The sequence below is a fragment of the Trichomonas vaginalis genome, chromosome I, assembly GCF_026262505.1.
Source record: "Trichomonas vaginalis G3 chromosome I, whole genome shotgun sequence".
Classification (NCBI taxonomy): domain Eukaryota; phylum Parabasalia; order Trichomonadida; family Trichomonadidae; genus Trichomonas; species Trichomonas vaginalis.
This window is the reverse complement of record NC_067203.1, coordinates 23,334,650-23,356,325: the sequence shown is the minus strand read 5'-3', so window position 1 is coordinate 23,356,325 and position 21,676 is coordinate 23,334,650. Positions and strand designations below refer to the sequence as shown.

General features: G+C 31.8%; 14 protein-coding genes across 14 annotated transcripts, besides 2 other annotated features; 5 read left to right on the top strand and 9 right to left on the bottom strand.

Moving 5' to 3' along the window:
• Positions 1-120: 120 nt before the first annotated feature.
• Positions 121-2,932, top strand: TVAGG3_1036870 (proteasome regulatory particle assembly; the record flags this gene model as incomplete). The annotated part of the gene is made up of 1 exon (XM_001328417.1): positions 126-1,211. One exon carries the CDS (start codon positions 126-128, stop codon positions 1,209-1,211), a length of 1,086 nt encoding a protein of 361 aa, XP_001328452.1.
• A 1,083-nt stretch (positions 2,933-4,015) lies between these two features.
• TVAGG3_1036860 (serine/threonine-protein phosphatase PPA2A-related family) lies at positions 4,016-4,959 on the bottom strand (the record flags this gene model as incomplete). The annotated part of the gene is made up of 1 exon (XM_001328418.1): positions 4,047-4,958. One exon carries the CDS (start codon positions 4,956-4,958, stop codon positions 4,047-4,049), a length of 912 nt encoding a protein of 303 aa, XP_001328453.1.
• Positions 4,960-5,469: 510 nt separating this feature from the next.
• TVAGG3_1036850 (RNA-binding domain, RBD family-containing protein) lies at positions 5,470-5,952 on the bottom strand (the record flags this gene model as incomplete). The annotated part of the gene is made up of 1 exon (XM_001328419.1): positions 5,470-5,952. The coding sequence occupies one exon, from the start codon at positions 5,950-5,952 to the stop codon at positions 5,470-5,472; it is 483 nt and encodes a 160-aa protein (XP_001328454.1).
• Positions 5,953-6,126: 174 nt separating this feature from the next.
• TVAGG3_1036840 (GTPase protein) lies at positions 6,127-6,785 on the bottom strand (the record flags this gene model as incomplete). Its single annotated transcript, XM_001328420.2, has 1 exon — positions 6,201-6,785. The coding sequence occupies one exon, from the start codon at positions 6,783-6,785 to the stop codon at positions 6,201-6,203; it is 585 nt and encodes a 194-aa protein (XP_001328455.1).
• Positions 6,786-7,085: 300 nt separating this feature from the next.
• Positions 7,086-7,118: a mobile genetic element.
• A 155-nt stretch (positions 7,119-7,273) lies between these two features.
• Positions 7,274-7,306: a mobile genetic element.
• Positions 7,307-7,495: 189 nt separating this feature from the next.
• TVAGG3_1036810 (uncharacterized protein) lies at positions 7,496-8,284 on the bottom strand (the record flags this gene model as incomplete). The annotated part of the gene is made up of 1 exon (XM_001328421.1): positions 7,496-8,284. The coding sequence occupies one exon, from the start codon at positions 8,282-8,284 to the stop codon at positions 7,496-7,498; it is 789 nt and encodes a 262-aa protein (XP_001328456.1).
• A 1,807-nt stretch (positions 8,285-10,091) lies between these two features.
• Positions 10,092-11,518, bottom strand: TVAGG3_1036800 (nitrile biosynthetic process; the record flags this gene model as incomplete). The annotated part of the gene is made up of 1 exon (XM_001328422.1): positions 10,122-11,297. One exon carries the CDS (start codon positions 11,295-11,297, stop codon positions 10,122-10,124), a length of 1,176 nt encoding a protein of 391 aa, XP_001328457.1.
• A 161-nt stretch (positions 11,519-11,679) lies between these two features.
• On the bottom strand, positions 11,680-12,939 carry TVAGG3_1036790 (nucleoside transmembrane transporter protein; the record flags this gene model as incomplete). Its single annotated transcript, XM_001328423.1, has 1 exon — positions 11,701-12,927. The coding sequence occupies one exon, from the start codon at positions 12,925-12,927 to the stop codon at positions 11,701-11,703; it is 1,227 nt and encodes a 408-aa protein (XP_001328458.1).
• Positions 12,940-13,541: 602 nt separating this feature from the next.
• TVAGG3_1036780 (protein ubiquitination) lies at positions 13,542-15,130 on the top strand (the record flags this gene model as incomplete). Its single annotated transcript, XM_001328424.2, has 1 exon — positions 13,694-15,034. One exon carries the CDS (start codon positions 13,694-13,696, stop codon positions 15,032-15,034), a length of 1,341 nt encoding a protein of 446 aa, XP_001328459.1.
• A 58-nt stretch (positions 15,131-15,188) lies between these two features.
• TVAGG3_1036770 (uncharacterized protein) lies at positions 15,189-15,862 on the bottom strand (the record flags this gene model as incomplete). Its single annotated transcript, XM_001328425.1, has 1 exon — positions 15,248-15,805. The coding sequence occupies one exon, from the start codon at positions 15,803-15,805 to the stop codon at positions 15,248-15,250; it is 558 nt and encodes a 185-aa protein (XP_001328460.1).
• Positions 15,863-16,317: 455 nt separating this feature from the next.
• Positions 16,318-17,751, bottom strand: TVAGG3_1036760 (armadillo (ARM) repeat-containing protein family; the record flags this gene model as incomplete). Its single annotated transcript, XM_001328426.1, has 1 exon — positions 16,318-17,751. The coding sequence occupies one exon, from the start codon at positions 17,749-17,751 to the stop codon at positions 16,318-16,320; it is 1,434 nt and encodes a 477-aa protein (XP_001328461.1).
• A 232-nt stretch (positions 17,752-17,983) lies between these two features.
• On the top strand, positions 17,984-19,378 carry TVAGG3_1036740 (thioredoxin-like family; the record flags this gene model as incomplete). Its single annotated transcript, XM_001328427.2, has 1 exon — positions 17,984-19,378. One exon carries the CDS (start codon positions 17,984-17,986, stop codon positions 19,376-19,378), a length of 1,395 nt encoding a protein of 464 aa, XP_001328462.1.
• A 170-nt stretch (positions 19,379-19,548) lies between these two features.
• Positions 19,549-20,115, top strand: TVAGG3_1036750 (SUMO activating enzyme protein; the record flags this gene model as incomplete). The annotated part of the gene is made up of 1 exon (XM_001328428.1): positions 19,549-20,115. One exon carries the CDS (start codon positions 19,549-19,551, stop codon positions 20,113-20,115), a length of 567 nt encoding a protein of 188 aa, XP_001328463.1.
• Positions 20,116-20,217: 102 nt separating this feature from the next.
• TVAGG3_1036730 (histone H4-2) lies at positions 20,218-20,749 on the bottom strand (the record flags this gene model as incomplete). The annotated part of the gene is made up of 1 exon (XM_001328429.2): positions 20,433-20,738. One exon carries the CDS (start codon positions 20,736-20,738, stop codon positions 20,433-20,435), a length of 306 nt encoding a protein of 101 aa, XP_001328464.1.
• Positions 20,750-20,919: 170 nt separating this feature from the next.
• TVAGG3_1036720 (histone H3/CENP-A) lies at positions 20,920-21,580 on the top strand (the record flags this gene model as incomplete). Its single annotated transcript, XM_001328430.2, has 1 exon — positions 20,933-21,349. One exon carries the CDS (start codon positions 20,933-20,935, stop codon positions 21,347-21,349), a length of 417 nt encoding a protein of 138 aa, XP_001328465.1.
• Between the last annotated feature and the right edge of the window lie 96 nt (positions 21,581-21,676).

The following is a 21,676-nucleotide window of genomic DNA, read 5'->3' as shown; positions in this document are numbered from 1 at the left end:
AATTATATATGAAATCATTATGGTCATTGTTTTCCACATGTATTACACAGTATTTTTTCCTACCAATATGTTTAAGGGGTATTTGATATGGTAAAACGCAAATAAGACTTTATAAAAAATATTTAATGTCCGAACAAGACGTTTATCCAGACAAATACAACAAATTGCGAAGTAAATACAAATACTATATTGATTCATATCTTCCGCTGTATCAGTTGAAAACGGAAAAAGAAGAAGAATTAAAGTCTATTTACAAAATGATCAAAACAGAATTGATTGATTCCAAGAAATATCCAATCAAAACGATTATGGAAAACATTTTAAGTATCATTCCGTATAATAATCGCTATGCAAAATCATATTTATTTCTGGCCAAACTGTTATCTGATGAATATCATGTCAAAGAAGTCAACAACGTCATGTTTATTTCAAACTTCCTGTTTTATAAAGAATACGGAATCAAATTAGACAAGTCTACAGATTTCAAAGGAATTAAATCTGAAAATCTCAAAATTCATTCAGAAAATACAATTTACAGAGCAATTATGTATAATGACTTAGAAACATTCATTTCATTCACCGAAAGAGATGGATTTGATAAAAATCAAATACTTCAAAGCCAATTATATCCATATTCTAAGAAAGGATATTCATTACTTGAATTATGTTGTTACCATGGAGCAGTTGATCGTTTCAAGTTATTAAGATCGAAATTTAACTCAGAAATAACTCAAACATGTCTAGAATTTTCATTTTTAGGCAGAAATCAAGAGATCATGAGTGAATGTTTGAAATATCAAGAACCAGATAAATATTGTATGAGATATGCAATTATTTCACACAACATTGATTTTGTTACATTTTTGATGAATGAATACAATATAGAGATCGATTTAGAATACTGTGGAATTTACAATAATCTTGAATCCTTTTTAGTTCATTTCGATCAAACTAATGATATAAACAAATGCTTTGTTTATTCTCCGATTTTTAATATTCCATCCTTTTTGGAATTCTTCATTTCACATGGTGCGAATGTCAATGAAAAAAATGAAGATGGTCTAACCGCCCTTCATTTTGCAGCAATTTATAATAGTATAGAAATTACCGAAGTCCTTCTTTTACATGGAGCGAATATCAATGAAAAAAATAAAAAAGGAGAAACCGCCCTTCATAATGCAGCATGGAATCATCGTAGAGAAATTACATAATTTCTTATTTCACATGGAGCGAATATCAATGAAAAAAATGAAGATGGTCTAACCACCCTTCATTTTGCAGCGATTTATAATAGTATAGAAACTGCCGAAGTTCTTATTTCACATGGAGCGAATATCAATGAAAAAAATGAAGATGGTCTAACCGCCCTTCATTTTGCAGCGATTTATAATAGTATAGAAATTACCGAAGTTCTTATTTCTCATGGTGCCAAAAAATAATGCTCATGTATAAGATATTGTTCTTTATTTTTCTGCTACTTTCGAAAAAGAATTTCATTAGAAATAAAAAAATAATTAAGTTTTCCTCATTGATTCTATTCATTTCTCTAAATTTTTAGTTTTGTAAATCTTTGATGATTCTTTCAGACATCCAACAATCGACCATAACTTGTACCATATCGCTAAGATATTCCAAATAATTCTATTGAGATTTTTTGAGATTTGGATAAATTTCTGCAATACACCAAACCAATTAATTAGATTTTTTGATGAATGATTTTCCCCTTTGTATTCTCCTAATAAGGAAAGAAATTGGACTATAAAGCATTGCTTAGAATCTGCATTTCATAGTCTCCAATTTCTGTTCGAAAAATTATAGCACCTAAGATTTTGAAGGATAAGATGTAAAAAGCGGGAACACATACATCTCATCCTTCAATTCATTCCTTAAAGTCTCCAAAATTTTGGTTATTTGCATAGAATTAACCAAAATTTTGGAACATTTATTGTATCTTTGAAAGAGAAATAGGACTTTCAAAGAATAACATATAATTTTTCTTTAACGACATAATAAAAGTTGATCTTTCAAGATACCATTTTCTCAGTATTATTTTAAGTAAAATTTTGCATTGATTTTCACAAGAAGACTTATATTGGCATTCAATTAAAAAAATATGAATATTGATCTCTAATTTATGTTGTACATAGTTGTTGAGATTTAATTTACACTCTATTAGCTTACTAACTTCAATATTATATATCTTGCCATCTTTCGGTAATATGTATCTTTGCTGTTTAATTATATTTTCGCAATATCTTTTTTAATCATAAATTTGTAAAGAATATATAATTAACTTCGTAAGAAGTCCGATTTAATTTGTATTTAATTCTTTAAAAGACCATTTTTTGATAACAATTTGAAAATACCCTATCACGCACCCACCCACACATCCATCAAGCGCAATTCCATCACAGGAAAACCCCACTCCCTCCCACCTTTCCCAATAATCAATTTGTATGAGTGGGGTGGGAGGTATGGTAATCCAAAAAAATTGTTTCTTTCTGGTTCGATTGGATATTGAAGAAGTTGAGAGATCTTCCGTTCTCATAACTCATTGATAAATTGCCTCTTATAATCTCCTACATCTATTTTTAGGGTTGTTAAAAATATCAAAAATTAGCGTTTTGAAGACACCATGGTGTCTTATAATTTTCCCTTCCTTATTGGCGTGTAGAAATAAATGCGCCAATAGATTGAAGAAGAAGAATTGTTTTTCTCTTAATGAACTTTAATCCTTTTGATATAAGAATATTAAAAACATTAATATAATTTCGATCTCGGAAATTAAATTTCCAAATTTTTTGTCGATTTCGGAAATAACAGGATCCCGCATCCAACACGCAACAACAAAACACAAAACACACTTTTTGGTTCTTTCATTGTTTTAATCGTAATTTATGTAATACATGATTTGGATAAATTTTACAAAAATAGAACCTATATTATATTCTTTTCAAAGATTCTTGCAAATCATCAAAAATAATTGTATTTTAAAAAACGATCAAATTATCCTTTCATTATTTTAAACTTAAATTAGTTTTTATGATTGACTAAAGCAATCATATTTATTCATCATTAAATAAACAAAAAAATAATATTTGAGAGTTATTTCAAAAAAAACACATTGAATTTATTAATTTGTCTCAATTTCAGTATTATAAATTTTTATAATTTCAATATTTTGAAATACACTTTTTAATATTTCAATATTTATGATATTTCAATGTATTAACTGGTCTCAAATTGAGCTTCTCAAATATAAGTTGGCCTATTCAAATAATAAAATTAAATAATATTTAAAATAATAAATAAAAGTGATTGAGGTCATAACAAAACGGCTGTTTCAGTCATTAATTCTTAAAAATAAAAAGGGTAAAAACTAAATACAATGGGTAAAATTCAATAGTGTCTGTGCTATCGTTCAATTTGAAGGTGTCTTTTGAAACCGCAAGACACATTGAATTTTTGAATAGTGTATTATGGTTTGACAGACACCAATGAAAAAAATAAAATGATATTTATTTTAAATATATAAGATCCTTATATAAAATATAAATATTTTATCGTTTTATTTTCTTGTTTTAGAAATGTTTTTTATTGAAAAATCAATAAAACTAACTCCAAAATAAAATTTTTGATTTAAAGACACTATGATGACACCAGGCAAATCTTCCAAGACACCTATCGTCGGGAATCTAACAACCCTATCTATTTTCATTTGTTTCATGATATGAAAAAAGTGACAAAAGAATCAATTCGAAACTATCTCAACAACTTGTCATAGATGATTTGAAGAAGCGTGCTCAACAAAACAATATGCTTGGTTTTGATTATAATATAGTCAGAATTCCAGCATAAAATCGTATTCTAGTTCATTGAGAAGGAAATAAAATGATCAAATTCAAGAGATTGCTAAACTAAAGAATGTAATAAGATATTTTAGCACTAAATTGTAAAAATAGATATAGTTATTTACATTTCAATATAATATCAAAAAAAGTTTAGTAAAAAAAAAGAAATTCATGCAATAGATACTAATAAATAAATTAAGCAAAGTACTGAGAGGTTGTTTCGTCTGGGATAACTCTCTTTTCTTTTGGAACAGCGCTAAATGTGATAAATTGTTTTTCAAAGTTCTCGTTGATCTTCATAACAGAAGCGAGGTTACCTGCGCGGTACATGTAGTTAGGAGCAGACCATACAGTAACAAGCTGCTCTCCTTTGAAGTGCCATTGGTAACCATTGACTGCAAGTTGATGAGCGCGTACTATTAAGTCGATTTCGTTGTTGTGTGTAAATTCTTGGACTGGTCTGGAGCCAAAAAGCCAGCCAGCGCCTCTTTGATTCACTGCCCAGCACTCGATATCATCAGGATCACTCCAGGTAAGATCTGCAAGAGCTCCTGTACTTGGTAGTTCGTCCTGACGTTCGATTAGTGAGACTTGGTCAATTAATTTGATTTCTGGGCTAAGACCGCCATGAATTGCGAAAACTCTGTTAGCAATAACAGATCCGATTGGTAAAAGATCGAATACTTCATTGCAAAGACGCCAAATACCTGCATGACCATAAACATTGATGCATTCGTCGTAAAAACCGTAAAGTTGGTTAACCTGGCGGCATTCATGGTTGCCTCTAAGTAAATATATCTTCTCTGGATATTTGAGTTTAAGGCATGCTAAATATGTGAACGTTTCTAATGAATAATAACCGCGGTCTACGTAATCACCAAGGAATAAGTATCTGTTATTTTCTGGACCGCCTGATATTTCGAAAAGCTCGAATAAATCATAAAGCTGACCGTGAATATCTCCACAAATTGTGATTGGAAGTGGTAAAGGATGAACAGTGCCTTCTTGGTAAAGAACTTCCATTAATTTATTGAAGATCAATGTTATTTGGTCTTCAGTAAGCCTCTTACCACTTCGAATTGTCTCAAGATAAAGATCTAAATCCATATAACGATTTGGACGATAAAATATTTTTTTTGGCTCCAAATTACAATTTTTTTTTCCTTGATTCACTGTAATTTCGTGATTTCTATGACCATCATATACCAAAAAGCATAATTGTTAAAATTTACTCGGATGACACATTTATCAAATCAATCTTTTACAACTTTACAAATAATGTTTTGAAAAAAATAGTATGATCAAGACTAAAGTTCAAGAGCAACAACATAGCACTGAAATAGATTGAAGAGGCACTCCAATAACCCAAGAGATCTAAGTCTAAAAACCATATGTATTTTCTATATTTCATTTAAAAATATTCTGAAAATTACTAGCCATAAACAAGAACTGTGTTCTAGTCACATTGCTTATTTGAATTCATGAATTCATACTGATCTTTACGTTTTTATATATTTCACGAAAAATTATTGAGATTAAGGAAATGTTATATATAAAGAATGATATATTTGATATAAAAATATAAAAAAGCTAAATTGAAACAAAGTATATAAACATTTTATTCTATAATTTCGTAATTTTCATTATCTGAGCCGTATTTATCTTGATTCATGAGCATTTTGCGTGATTTACGCATTTTAGAAATCTCGGTGATTTGCTTATAGCTAATAGCTATGGTTTTGTTTGCAGGAATTTTATTTACGAGTTCGCTTTTCTGAATTCTATTGGCATTTCCTACCTGGAAGTAGTTGTGTAAAATGGTGTCGGGAGGGATCTGGAAATCCAAACCTTTGGCAGTTAAAATATGATTTTTAAATATGATGAATTCTAAAGCTTTTTGAGCTAAACGCGCTTGCTCTACATTGATAAAAACTGCAATATATGACTCTGAATTGTTGAATTTAACAGCAAGAAATGCTGATCCGCAAAGAACTGAAAAAAGATGCCATAAATCATCAGATGTACTTCCGTCCGGGATGTTTGATATAACAAGCACACTTGATTTTGTATAATCTTTCTGTGGACGTTGATTTGATAACATTTGTCAAATTTGTCACTTTTTTCTCTTTCATCATACAAAATTTCATGAAAATGTCAAAATCGATCATACAGAATGAAAACACATTTGGCAAATGATAACATTATTGAATTTGGTAAAGAAGATACCATAATTTTTAAATATTATCAAATAAAGTATATTGTAACAGAACTGTTCTCTAAATGATATAATTTATACATACAAAGAGTAATAAAAACACAATGTAATTATAATTTCAATAAAATTAAAAATTAACAGCATCCTTTTGATTTTCTGTTAAGATCTTGTGGACCCTTGAAGTCCGTAGTAAATTCGTGATCTCTGAACTTCGTACTCGCGATTGCATCAAACAAAGTGTCGATTGATTTTCTATCTTTTGCACTTGTTGAGAAAACACGTGCATTATGTTTTTCAGCCCATTTCTGAACTTCTTCCATATCAACAACGCATTCTAAGTCATTTTTATTTGCTGCGACGAAAATCTCGCATTCCTGGTTTTTATCGCGATTGACGAGCTCATACCATTCATCGAATGACTCAAATGACTTGGGGCTTGAAACATCAAGTACTATAACAGCAGCTGCAGCACCGCGAGAATAAATCGGAACTAAGCAACGGAATTGCTCTTGACCTGCTGTATCCCATAATTGTAATTTAACGGGCCCTTGTTGTCCAACAATTGTTTTTTCTATAAAAGAGCCACCAATTGTTGCTTTTGGCTCAGGATCGAATGTATTTGTATCGAGCTGAGTAAGAATACTTGTTTTGCCGACAGTCGAATTACCAAGCATAATGATTTTATACGAAGGAATCTGTGGATTCTCCACAAAATCCATTCTACTAAAATAAAAAGTGCCAAAATTTACAGAGCCAGAGATTAATTGACCCTTTACACGACAAAAAAAAGTTTTTCCGATTATCATATGAAATTTTTATATAAAAAGATATCATCATGGACTACTTCTAAATGAAACATAAAAGTTTCTCATTTAAAAAATGCCAAAATTAATATTAACAAAAAAGTCTGTTTGTTTCAGGAATTAATATTACCTTTCCAATATCCTAAAAGATCCCTTCTATATTTCATTTTAGAAAACTTTAAACTAATCAAAAACTCTAATATTAAATTGATTAGTTTAAGGGTACACTTACCACTTTCTGACATACTCTTCCAAAATCAATATAACTTTATTAGAATAGCAAAAACGCATAACACTCAAATTAGGCACTATATATTAATTTATAATAACTTTTTCTCGATGAAAAATATTAACTCCTAACCGTAGAAAATTGGGATATAAAGCTTGGATGTCAAAAATATTGAGAGAATGTCAGAAAGTTGTAGGTGCACCCTTAAAAATGATTTTAAAATTCAAAACGATTTTGGAGAGCTAGAAGCGAATAATATAAGTTAAACAAAATATTAAAGTCAATTTATTTTGTAGGCGTTCTTAATGGCGCTGTTAGCGGCTTAAGGGCTTTGGCAAATCAACTACAATGCACCCTTAAGATAACCCCATTTGATCAGACCAATTAATTAATAATCTTATATTGGAGTTCTATGACTTTTTTGATGAGACGAGTCTGAATTTTTTGGCTTTTTCTCCGATTTTTTATCTGATTCTTTAGATTTACCTTTGGTATCTTCTTTGTTCTTACTCTGTGTAGAGCTTTTTGATGAATCACTGTGCTTTGGAGATTTATCTGATTCTTTAGATTTACCTTTGGTATCTTCTTTGTTCTTACTCTGTGTAGAGCTTTTTGATGAATCACTGTGCTTTGGAGATTTATCTGATTCTTTAGATTTACCTTTGGTATCTTCTTTGTTCTTACTCTGTGTAGAGCTTTTTGATGAATCACTGTGCTTTGGAGATTTATCTGATTCTTTAGATTTACCTTTGGTATCTTCTTTGTTCTTACTCTGTGTAGAGCTTTTTGATGAATCACTGTGCTTTGGAGATTTATCTGATTCTTTAGATTTACCTTTGGTATCTTCTTTGTTCTTACTCTGTGTAGAGCTTTTTGATGAATCACTGTGCTTTGGAGATTTATCTGATTCTTTAGATTTACCTTTGGTATCTTCTTTGTTCTTACTCTGTGTAGAGCTTTTTGATGAATCACTGTGCTTTGGAGATTTATCTGATTCTTTAGATTTACCTTTGGTATCTTCTTTGTTCTTACTCTGTGTAGAACTTTTTGATGAATCACTGTGCTTTGGAGATTTATCTGATTCTTTAGATTTACCTTTGGTATCTTCTTTGTGCTTGTGGTGTTTATGGGGTTTTGGTGAACTATTTTGCGTTGAAGTTTTATCAGATTTAATAGAGTTAAACATTGCATTATGAATAAGATTATTCACTTCTTTATCATAAAATTTCAGACTTTTGTAATATGTGCAAGCGTTCTTTATTTCACCAGACGAAACTTCCTGATTTTTATTATCATCATAAGGATAATAACGTTTATTTTCTGGTGAAATGATAAGTTGAAAAAGAAGGGATTCCACTCTCAATTTTGAGTTTTAGCTCAAAATAAATGGAAATTTAGATTTGTCATATATTGAAGTTTCTAAATCCTCTTTTTATTTAAGCCAAATTTTCGAAAATTTTGTCAGAAAATTTTCTGACACTCTCACTTTTTTGAGATCTACGTATGACATTAAATAACTTTTTTATAAAAAAACGCAAAAATAATTCTGATCGAGCACGGTGGCAGACTCTGAAATATTTGTATTCCAATTCAAATTAATTTCGCGGAAAATTTGCAATTTTTAAAAAGAGTTTCAATTTTTCATTTTCTAAACATATTACGGAGATTCTAAATCGGCTAAAAGTAGTTATTTTTAATATTCATTGATATATATTTATATAAATTTCTAAAATTCACTTTTATTATATGAAATATTATTTTATCTGGAATGTATACTTACTAGTTTGTTAACGCCATAAATATACATAATACAAATATTTACTTTATTAAATCAACAATAATGCCGATTTTGGTTATAAATGAAAATGTATATCCTCATCAGAGAGATAATATCATATATGTAGTCAACAATCAATATTATCTTATCAATTATATTGAGATATGAGCTGGTATATGCACCATATTTCAATGCTATCTAACTCAATATCTTAATTTATTTGAAGCATTGAAGCTTTTATCTACATTTGCTATCTTAAAAATTTAAAAACAGATTTCATATTTTTTACCGATTGTAACAACTAATATTTTATATCTTTATGTAGAACTATCGTTAAAGACAAATTAGTGATATATTTGATTATAATAGTGTTAAAAATACATGTGAATAATCTTTTATACGAAAAATCATATTTATATTAAAAGATTATCAATTGATTTCTCCAAATATTAAGCATTATTGTGAAAGATAGATCAAACACATTGTAATACTGATAGTAGAGAATGTTTTATACTCTAAACACTAATAATATTATAATATCATCGAAATTAGAATATGATATCCATACAACTTTGCTTAATTCTCGATCCAATCACGGTTTCAGTTAGTCATACTAGTATTCATTATACCCTGCTTGCCCCATTGATTGTCACCAAAAATCCAGTGTGGAACCACTTCTGTTGAAAAATATTCACATCTTTACTATTATCATTTTGCCATTTGTGATAATATTTTGTAAAAACCTTTCTGTAAATATTTTCATATTCTGGATTTAATTTTTTGATTTCAATTTGGAGATTTTTCTCATCATCGTATTTTTCACCTAGCCAGTTCTTACAAATTACAATTCCTGGATAAATCATATTGGGAATAACATAGCCTACAAATTTGTGTTGTTTATAAGAAATGATTATTTCATAACATTAACGTTATTAGGTTCAACATCAATGACCTTGACATTTTTCAGAGAAGTTCTAAATTTGAGAACTCGCCTCTGGTCTTCGTCATGCTGGATTTGGTTTCCAATCCATATTGAGTACCCATTCAATTACATCTCTCAATGAATTTTTCGTGTCTCAATTTCTATCCATAGTAAGTTCAAAAGAGCAAACTAATTATAAACAATTAAGAGCTATTAAAATTAATGCTATTCATCATCTCAATTATAAAAAATCTAATAAAAAAAATCTAATAAAAAAAATTATAAGTTAAAAAGAGCAAACTAATTATATACAATTTAGAACTATTACAATGGCTGATATCCACCATCTCTATTGAAGATCTCAAGCATATCACTACGTAGATGAATCAAGCCAAGTGCTTCTCCAATGGCCAATGTAAAAACTGGAACTGGAGTGAGCAGTCTTGAGCCCATGATACTTATGAGCTCTCTTTTAGCTTTGTCGTAAACAGCTGTAGCGCCAAATTCGCGAGGTATCATAAACAAACCCATTTTGTTGACAATACCATCCTCAACGACAAATGTTTCGCCATCTGGTCTGATATGGAAGCAGAACCACCAGTTCCTTCTGACTTCCAAAGCGTAAATATGCATAAATTTTGAGGTACTTTCTCCGCCGACTAAGAAAATGAATTCGTCGGCTGATATGAGACATGTATTCATCAAATCTGTTGGTGGTTCGGAGCCTTTCGTTTCGATTCCGACAAATTTGTTTTGATCTGGATCGAAAACGAGGAGGCCATGCGTTTTACTTGATCCGTATACGTAGTGCTTGCCTTTGTGGAAGCAGTGAGCGGCTTGAGGTCTTCCTGATTCTTGAGATGGATATGAACTCCAAGTTTTCGTATGGAAATCGAGGCGATAGACAGTATCATCTGTTTGGCCATCGTATCCACCCCACAAGTAAAATGAATCGTTGCATGAAAAGAAAATAGGAAAGGCTCTTGGAGATGGACAATTCGGGAAATCAAATGGCCTGATATTGCCATCATCGATATTGATTGAGTGTAGATCGGCAAAGTATTGTCGGTCTCGAGATCCTCCGAAAACGAACAACTCTCTGCCCATTAAAATTGATGACGCACCTGTTCGTGGACCATAGGCCTCTCTACGGAGGTTTGTCCACTTCATTTCTTTGATGTCAAGTGCCCATACGTCGTTTAATGCATTTCCTTTCTCATCACAGCCATATGCGATGATTAAGCGATTATTTTCTTCATCAAGACAGTGACATTGGTCGACTCGAGCTATGGGACTAACCCCATCGGCATAAGCCATCGACCAGACACCATGATATGCTGTTTTGAGCAGTAAACTTGGGTGATTTTCATCTGGTTCTGTAGTACTTGCATTTCTCTTCGGTCCATTGTATGAATTAACTCTCTGCATAGCCATTGGAAAGTAAGATGAGTTATCTAGCATCTTTGGCTTGCTCATTTGCGAGCTTTGATCATTACCCATTTTTTAGTGTTTTCGCAAAATTTTGTGGGAGATAGAAATTTCATCGTTTTATTTGAATTTGGTAAATTTGTTGGTAATCATATGTGCATTCGAATTAAATAAAAATTATATAAAATTGTTTTCATGTGAACGTTTTTAATTTACATGACAATATTCACTTGATTCAAACCAAACGTATATTGAGAATTGTATAGTGAGTGTTCGCTATTTCTGAGTTTCTCTATGTTCCTAGGTGTTATTTCGGATATTTTGCTCATAGCATCATAGTGAAAATTTCAAAAATACAAGATAAATTTTTTCGAATTTTGAAAATATTGAAAATACATTACATAAAGTATGATGCTATGAAAAAGTTATTTGTTAATTCAAACAGAAAGAGATAAATTTTTTATTCTAAAATAATTTATTGGTTATATTCTGGTGGTTTTGGCATAAGGAATGTCAATCCCATAGCACAAAGGATACCTGCATTAACTGCAAATGAAATTATGAATCCAGCGAACTTTTTCTGTTCAGAATTTAATTCATCAGGATTTGAACCGTAAATTATCTGAACTGTGCCGAAATAACCATTGCTAATAGCAAATGGTATCATCCAGGCGAATGTCCACCATGGTTCCGCCTTAAACCTTTTTTGAATTGAGAAAATAAAAATCGGGAATGAAAAGAACCTCAAAACGATGGGAATCCAAGCGAATAACCTTGGTGGCCAAACTTTTAAGCCGGATCCTGCACGTCCTACCCAATCAAAGACGCAGAAAATTGCAACAACAATAACTGGGGTCCAATCTCTAATTTTAGGGGGTGTGTAAGTGCCAGTAACATATCCTGGGAATATAGATAACGTAATGAGGAAGTTTGCGAATACAGAAAGCCATGAAACCCAAATTGATTTTATTACGGTGATTGTTTCTCTGCTGAAGATGGAAACCTTCTCTTCAACCTTAGGAACTAATTTTTCTTTGATTTCTGGGTTCCTGATCTTAACAATGAAGAAAATAAGAGTAAAGAAAATTATAGCGGCAGAAATAAAGAAATAAGCAGCTGTTGAGTAGAGGTTTGCTTTTCCTGTAGCAGCGATAGCCTTTGTAATGATTCTTAATACGGAAGCAAGTACTCCGCAGCATCCACAACCAGATGATGCCATTGCAGAGGAAACTGGACTGAATTGGGATGCCATTGAGAATACTGATGAGAAAAGTAGACTTGAAATAACACCTGTAAGTCCAATAATTGAAAGTGTTAAATAAAACATTACACGGTCATCAATATCGATTAAAATGAAAATCGGAAGGAAGCACATGATAAAAGAAAGAGATCCGAGTGCAAAAATGATTGAAATTTTGTAGTTCGTCGGCTTAAAGAAACATAATAAGAGAGCCATCAATGCGTTCGGGAAGTTGTAAGTACGATTTAAAATTCCTGCCATATCAGTACGTCCTGTCAGTTTGTTGTAAATATCGATGGCATTGATGATAATATTGAAACAAAGTAATGAGGTGTTTCCTAAGCAGAAAAACATCAAACTCTCTGGATTTGCTGGCATTGCCTTCTTTTTAGCCTCACTTTCCTCAAGAAGTTGATCACTAATCGAATCACTCATTAGAGGAATGTTTAATTCTTTCTTCATTTTCCTTTTTTTGTTTCAATTTTTCTGAGGTTTATGAATCGGTTCAGAAAATTCCATAATGACGAAATTTGATCTAAAGTAATTTATTTTGTAAAATGAATTGATTGGATAAATTTGTCACTTTTATAATCAAATCATTTCGTATCTGAATTCTTATTATAACTTCTGATACAGTGGTTAGTTTTGGACAAATTCGTCATTTTGATTGGAATTTCCCAAATTTAAACAGTTAACATTAGCACTAATCCTCATTTTGAAGAAATTCCTTGTTAGATAGTTAAGTTATTTGAATGACTTTGATGTGTTCCCTTGTGTTGATGTGCCCTTGTGGTTATTTTGTTATATATTATAGATTTTGATTGCACCAAAATTACAAAGGTGCTGATACTTCAAATATATTCTAAAACTAAAGCAAAAAAGCATATTGACGTTTCAGAATCTCATCTTAGATTTTTTGATAACAATCTATATATTCTCTACTGAAGATTAACAAAATTGTTGTAATTAGACAGCAAATATAGTTGTATAGGATAAGTCATGAACTGCTAGACTTATAGATTCATTTAAAAATAGGCGATTTATTAGCTAAAGGTAAAAAATTGACAACTTTATATGTCGCAGGGACTTACTCATAATTTAGAGTATATTGCGGCGCACATTATGGATTATTTTGACGATGACAGGTTTTTTGATATTTTTGAACAAAAGGACATCAAAGCAATCTTTAACCTCGGCAGAATTCGAAATTGTTCTTGATAAAGTATAAATGACTAGTAATGCAAACAAATTCTTCAAATATGCATTAAATACAAGTGTTTCTGTAAATACTTCTCAAGATATCATTTCTATTCTTTCATCATTTAAAAAACACAAGCATTACCGATTTTTAGATGGGATAATTGATAATCTAAAGCAAAATGAGAAGAATATGTCAAAGAATTCGGATCAAAATGAGATTAAAAATGAAAATCAGAATGAGATACAAACAATCAGATCTCAACTTGAACGCAATGAATCAGAGATTGCTAAATTAAATGAAGAAAACATAAAACTCAGACAAAATCTTGAAAATTTGGAATCAAAAGAAATTTTATCAAAAATTGCTGAATTTAAAAATTCAAGTGATATTGAAGCTGTTTATGAATTCCTTGATGAACTTGCACAGAAAGGATATCAACAATTGATGTCAAAAGCTTGTGAAGAAGGACTTTGGGAGACAGATGATTCTCGTTCACAATCAATTCTTCATAAAGCATCAATTGAAGGAAATCTCAGGCTTGTTAAATCTCTTATTGAATGTGGATGTGATAAAGAAATAAAAAAATATCGTTTAGGATTTACTCCACTTTTTGAGGCAGCAAGACAAAGTCATTTTGAAATAGTAAAATATCTTATCTCAGTTGGAGCAAATATAGAAACAAAAGATTCATCAAAAAGAACTTTACTGCATAATGCATCATATGGAGGTAACCTTGATATAGTTAAATATCTCGTTTCAATTGGCGCTGACATCAACGCAAAGGATATGGACGGAGAAACTGCTACAAGTGTAGCGGCAATGTGGGGTCAACTTGATGTACTTAAATTTCTAATCTCAGCTGGAGCTGATAAAGAAGAAAAGAATAATAATGGAGAAACTACACTCTGGAAAGCGTTTGAATATGAAAAATATGAAATCGTTATATATCTTATTTCCATCGGAGCTAATACAGAAGGATTGGAAGATCAAATGAAAACTCTACCCATGAAGGTAGCAGAATCTGGTAGCACTAAAACCCTTGAATATTTAATTTCTAATGGAACTGATAAAGAAACAAAAGATGATCATGGAAGAACTCTTCTCATTTGTGCGTCAGAAAAAGGTCAACTTGAAACAGTTAAATATCTTATTTCCATTGGAGCTGATAAAGAAGCAAAGGATGATCGTGGAAAAACTCCAATTATTTGTGCATCAGAAAAACGTAAATATCAAGTAGTTTTATATCTGCCCACGGTTGGTGCTGATGTAGACGCAAAAGATAATGATGGAAAAACAGCATTTTCATACTTACCACCGTTTTTTAAGAAACGATTAATGAGATTTAGCAAAAATGCAGACAATCATTAATGAAATCGAATAAAAGTTCAGAAAATAAAAATTAATTTCTTTTCTACTTCAGAATCATTGAAAATAAAAATTTAATCCAGAAAAAGTCATTAGAAAAATTCGAATTATTAAAATCAAAGAAAATTTTCATGGATAAATTGTAAATATGTGTTAATTAACATATAAGAAGACAGAAAAGCTTTATATAACATATAAAAACTGACATTTCACTATTTAGTTTTCAACATCTACATTTGAAGAGCCAAATATGAAATATCCAATAGCTATAAATACTATAATAACGTAAATGAAGAACATCGTTGAGAAGAAGTCCTTCTTACTTTGTAATTTCTTTCGGAGAATATATCTCCAAAAATGGGAGAATAAACTGCCGTGTAGGCTCATTTCAGTTTGGAACAGTAAGTCGTCTTTTGATAAACACTGGGATGAATTATTTGTGTTTGTGGATTCATTGTTGGAATTACTCGCTTCATCTGAGCTTTTGAGGCTGAAATTGTCACCACTCTTCTTGTGGATTGGACTGCTATGGGCCTCTTGTAATTTTGGATACTTCAGATTCAAGAATCGAGATGAATTTACGAAATTCGGAACGCAATTCGTAGTACTCATCATTTTAGGATACTGGCTGAGCTTTGTAATTAATTCTTTTTTGCTCATTGTCTCCGTATCGATCTGAATCTGTAGTAAAATGCACATTTGTACAATTGTGTTTATAGAGTTCTGATTTAAGTGATCCCAGTCGAACGGCGTGGAGTCCAAATTCCCAGACATTCGCAGAAAGTCTTTCTTGTCTGTTTTTTTCGACTTCCGCCGCGACATGAAATTTTGAATTGTCAAAGATGACAAATTTGTCAATTTATCGAGAAATCAAGGGTTAAAAGTCAGATTTGCTCGTTAAACGCATACATGCATTTTAAAATAAAAAATATATCCAAAAAATGTAACGGAAAATGAGCTCAAAAAAAATTGTCGAATTTGACAAGGTTTCCAATGCGGTTAATGCTCTTATGATAAGAGAAATAGATTTATACTATCCGAAGATGATTGAAGGAGTTAATAAATTAAGGGTCTGTTATCCGGCCAAACGAAGGCTATCGTTGGAGTCCAGAATTTCTATTTAATTGTAGATCCTAAATCTATACCAAACTTATATTCTGTCTTTGAAATAATTTGTGAATTTCGTTATCGAAGAGCCGATAACGATAATTAAAATTTTGGCATTCAATTTTTGAATAGTATATTGAAAATTCGATTGGGACCCTAAAATTTAAAAAAAATTCTGATTATGAATCTTCGGAATCATCACTTGGTTCTATTGCGTTTTCATGGTCTTCTTCGAGCATGCTGAGGAAATAATAAGCGTTTTCATAAGTGATATCATGTGGATCTGAAAAATCTTCACAAACAACTAACAAATTGTCATATAATTCATCGGAATCAACTCCTTCAAAAAGTGGATGATCAAAAAGTTCTGTATCTTCATTGAGTAAAATAAATTCGGCAATTTTTCTCAAACTTGAGAGACAATAAGGCCAAACTGACTTAGCAGGTGTCTCTAGGAATGATGCGAAGAAGGATGCGATCTTCTTTTCTATGAAAATTTGTTGCATATACTCATCATTTATGAAATTGCAGCAAATGTTAAAGAATTTGAGGACTTTCTTGCGAGATTTGAACGACCCATTGTCTAAAATATGGATTGCAAGGTCAATTATCTTGTTCTCATCAGCTATTTTTAAGAAATCCATTCCTAAATAAATAATATTTCCCCAAATCCTGATTGATTTGCTCATATACAGCTCGTTATTGCAATCTCGTAAATAAAGGAGCTTGTCAAGAAGGTTTCTCTCCCAAATTTGCTTGCAATAATAAGATTTTCCCGTAATTATCTGAAAAAGTTCGCAAATTTGAAGTCTCGCTGCTGTCAACAAGTTTCCAAATAAATCGAAACAGCGATGGTCGATGTTTTGTTCGAAAATGAAGTCAAAAACTTGTGGAGTGCTGCATTGATTCAAAATAGTGACCAAAAGGGTAATTAATTGAACGAATACATCGGGATCGTTCGATTCGTTGAGTTTTTGTAGAAGAGGAAGAAAAGTTCGGCCAAGTTCATTATCATCTTCGGGGGCTTGAGAAATATAGACATCAAGTATTTCACGAAGATTAGTAAGTTGAGAAATGTTTAATGAGTCGTTGAAAAACTGTTGAATGCAAACATTTATAAAATTAATTTGATTAAGTTTTTCAATAACAATCGGTGCTGACATAATGTAATTTGTAATGGCTAATTTTGCTGTTTTTGACATATTTGGCCCCATTAGTTGAAATAATTGAACAACATATTGATTATCTAAGGAAATTGCTAATCTTGGATCGAGTAAGAACATATGAGCTAAGTTATATAATGCTTTTAATTGTATTTGCTGATGAAATGATGCGTCAGTCCCGAGAATAATAAGAGCTTCAAGGATTTGATTATTTAAAGTAATTTGTGGTATAGAAAGTGAGTATATTTCATCAAGGTATTGTAATGATGTTTCTAAATCTGAGTTTGGAATTGAATTTAGAAGATCAAGAAAATGTCCTGGAATTTTTTGAATTTCTTCAGCTGTTAATTCTTGGATTCCTTCATCTTTAGGTGAATCATCGTCTTTTTCTTTTGTTGTAATAGCCAGATCTACTTGATGTTCATCTGAATCAAATTTTTTTGGAATCATCTTTTAGAATGACAAAACCAAAGTAATAAATTTACTTACAAGTTGATATGGTATTCTTGTATTTGAAATATGATAAAAAATAGACTTGAATTTTGCAAAATTTTTGGTAATTTTACAGTATTTTGTAATTTTAATTGGTAAATATATAATAAAAGTTAATATTATGAATATTTATGTTCGAATTGTTTGATTTTGTTGATTTTGTTTTCATAAAAAGTGACAATTTTCTTTGATGATTTCACTTTTCCTATCTTTATCACTTAGTATTCTTAAGCGCACTGACTTTGATGAAGCCATGACTTATGCTCATAAACGTGGTAAAGTTTTTGTTTTAGCAATTGACTCAGATTCATACAATTATCCCTTAATTCTTCATACTTTTACAAATGTTGCTCACGATTCTAATGTTGATGGACACTTTTTAATTGTTGATCTGTATGAACAAGATTTAGCTCCAAGCCAATTTAACGCAAGTGAATTTCCTTGTTTATCTTTCTACCAAGACGGTGTTTTCTACAAGAGCCATCAAGGACACTTCAGCCCAGAGTTCATCACCGCTTTTGTCAACTCAAACAACTTCTCTCCAATACCTTATATCGCAACTGAAGATGGTCTCGTCGAATTTAGGAAAACAGCTGCTCTCGGCTTCATTGCCGCGGTAGATGTACCCAGCCAGCACATTATTGACTTCATGAATACAATGCATCGTGAACATTTCAATGAAATTACAGTTGCTTTTGCAAACCCTCAAATTTTCGATGATATGGGTTTCTATCTCTACAGATTTGAAGATCAGATGATGTTTACACTTGGAGATATCGAACATTTCGATGCAGAGCAAATTCTTCAATTAATTGTCGATAGATCAGTCCCAACGACCCACCATCTTAGCGGAGATATTGCTAACTGGTTCTACAACAACAAGCAACCCTACATTATCTTGAATTACGCTTATGAAGGATTTTATATCAACGAAGTTAGCGCAAGAGAAGCAGATTACATCTCCAGCGAATGCGAATTGAATGTTACATACTCCCAGCAAGGTGTTAACCCTATTCCTGGCCAGCTTGGCATTTGGCCTTCCAAAGAACCACAAATGTGTATCATAGACAACTCCCGTAAGTATTCTAAGCACTACTGCGTCGATGGCGAACTCAACTCTGCCTCTGCAATCGACCTTTGCATACAATGGAGAACAGGAAAAGCAAAGAAATTGTATAAGTCAGAACTTCGCAAAGGAAAGAAGAAAGCTAAGAGCGAAATTGAGTCTATTAACGCTTACGAGTTACAAGATGAGATTGCAAAGGCTGGAAAATTAGTTATCGGAATTTATTATTCTGATGATACTTGTTTAAGGCCATTGAAGCAGATTTCCAAGGAAATGGAAGGTCAGCCAATCAAGTTCGTCCAGTTTTCTCTTGCAGCTAACGATTGGAGTGGAGATGAAGAAGTTGACATAGCTCCACTGCCCCGTCTCGTTATTTACAATAGAGGAAAGCTGCTCCTGCAGACACAGCTTGCCAATGAGACACAAAACACATACGACCAAATAACTCACGCGTTCTATCAATCGAAACTCGAAGAAGAAGAAAAGAGAGAGAACGAAGAGTTGCTTAAAGATGACTAAACATTATGTGGTTTAATAATTATTTCTATTTCTACTTCTTTTTCCTTTTCTTATTAATTTTTATAATTTTATTTTACATAATCCCTCTTTTTATCTTTGAATTTGGATTTTTTAGAGTCTGATTTTCATATTGTCAGTGCTCATGGTCTTTGAAAATTTATTAAATTAAAATGTCTACATCTGATGTGAACAGATATGACAGACAAATTCGTGCATGGGGCTTTGAAACACAGAGAAGGCTTCAGGCAAGTAAAATTTTTGTAAAAGGAATCAATTGGACCTCAATAGAATGCATGAAAAATTTAATTCTCGCAGGTGTTGGAAAAATAGTAATATTCGATGAAAGCAATAAACAGAATACTGATTTGCAGGTCCTTTCAACTTTAAATCCAAATACTCAAATGGAATTTACTTATCAACCAGAAATTACAAACTATGATGTTATTTGTTTATTCGATTCAGACGAAGATACTATAGAAGAAGCTATAAAATCTGATAAAGTTGTAATTGTTTGCTTCGGTGTCGCTGCTTATTTAGTTTACCAACAAAGAGACTTTCATTTTAATACCGAATCTGAGAAAACAGATAATCTCGGTTATACTATTTGCGGAGGATTGATTTCTCAAATGATTGTCGATCATCTTCCACCTTTAACAACACCTGTTGCTTTGAAGCTTGACTACTCGCCATCTAATTACTCTGCAAAGATTGTTTCAGTAGCTGAAGCATCAAATTAAAAAATTGTTTTTTTATATCCTAAATCTAAGGTTTTTTTCACAGATATGAGTGAATCATTTTAAATAATTGCTGAAGAACCTTCAGTTTATGAAAGAGTTTGGCTTTAACATGATAATTTTATATAATTCAGTTTTATTTATTAATAAATAACATTTCTTTTATAAGCTAATATAATATAAATGAAGATTTTAACTCATCACTGCAATAACTTAAGGAATTGGCCAATGATATTAAAAATCAAATCTGATCGTTTGTAAAAAACAGTATTAAAAAAACTAATGTAATTATAAAGAAAACAACACTTTTTATTAACAGCTTAGAAACCATAGAGTGTCTTGCCCTGTCTCTTGAGAGCATAGACGACATCCATAGCTGTAACTGTTTTACGACGAGCGTGTTCTGTGTATGTGACGGAGTCACGGATAACGTTCTCGAGGAAGTGACGAAGGACGCCACGGACTTCTTCGTAGATATCACCGGAGATACGCTTGACACCACCACGACGAGCAAGACGACGGATAGCTGGCTTTGTGATACCCTGAATGTTCTCACGCATTACTTTACGATGGCGTTTAGCACCACCCTTACCAAGACCCTTACCACCTTTACCACGGCCGGACATTATAAATAATGATTCTTGGATGTCTTCCAAAAATGCCCGCCATGATTTTATCAGATGTCTTTTTGTGTCTAGTAAAATTGAATATATTATGACGGTTTGATTTTATAAATTGAGAGGTATAAAATGGCAAGACATGGATGAAAATTTTGCGTTCAGAAAAAAAGGCGGGCAACCGTTTTCCATTATTTATTAGTATGGCTCGTACAAAGCAGACAGCTAGAAAGTCCACAGGTGGCAAGACACCACGTAAGTCCCTCGGTGCTAAGGCCGCTCGTAAGTCAACACCAACAATCGATTCCCAGGGTGCTAAGAAGCAACACCGTTTCCGCCCAGGTACAGTCGCTCTTCGTGAAATCCGTAAGTACCAGAAGAGCACAGATCTCCTTATCCGTAAGCTTCCATTCCAGCGTCTCGTCAGAGAAATCGCTTCTGGCTTCCGTGGCGATCTTCGTTTCCAGTCCTCCGCTATCGCTGCCCTTCAGGAAGCTTCTGAAGCTTACCTCGTCGGTCTCTTCGAGGATACAAACCTTTGCGCCATCCATGCTAACAGAGTTACAATCATGGAGCGTGATGTCCAACTTGCTCAGCGTATCCGCGGCGAACGTAACTAAATAGAACTTGTTATTTATTTTAAATTATTTTAATAATTTACGAGACCTAAATGAGTAAAGAATAAAAGATTTTATCATTTGATTTTATGAAAAGTTTTTCTTGTCTATTGATTCTTTATCTACTCTATCTGGAAGATACTTTTGAACATCTTTTATTTTTCCAAAAAAAATTTGAAAATCAAAATTTGAAAATAAAATATTAGAAATTTTTAATTAAAAATCAAAAATTCTAAAAAATTTGGAAATTTTTCGAAATTTTAACTGCATAGATTTAATGTATTTTGAATCTTATATTATATGCATAACAAACCAATTCTCAATCTCAAA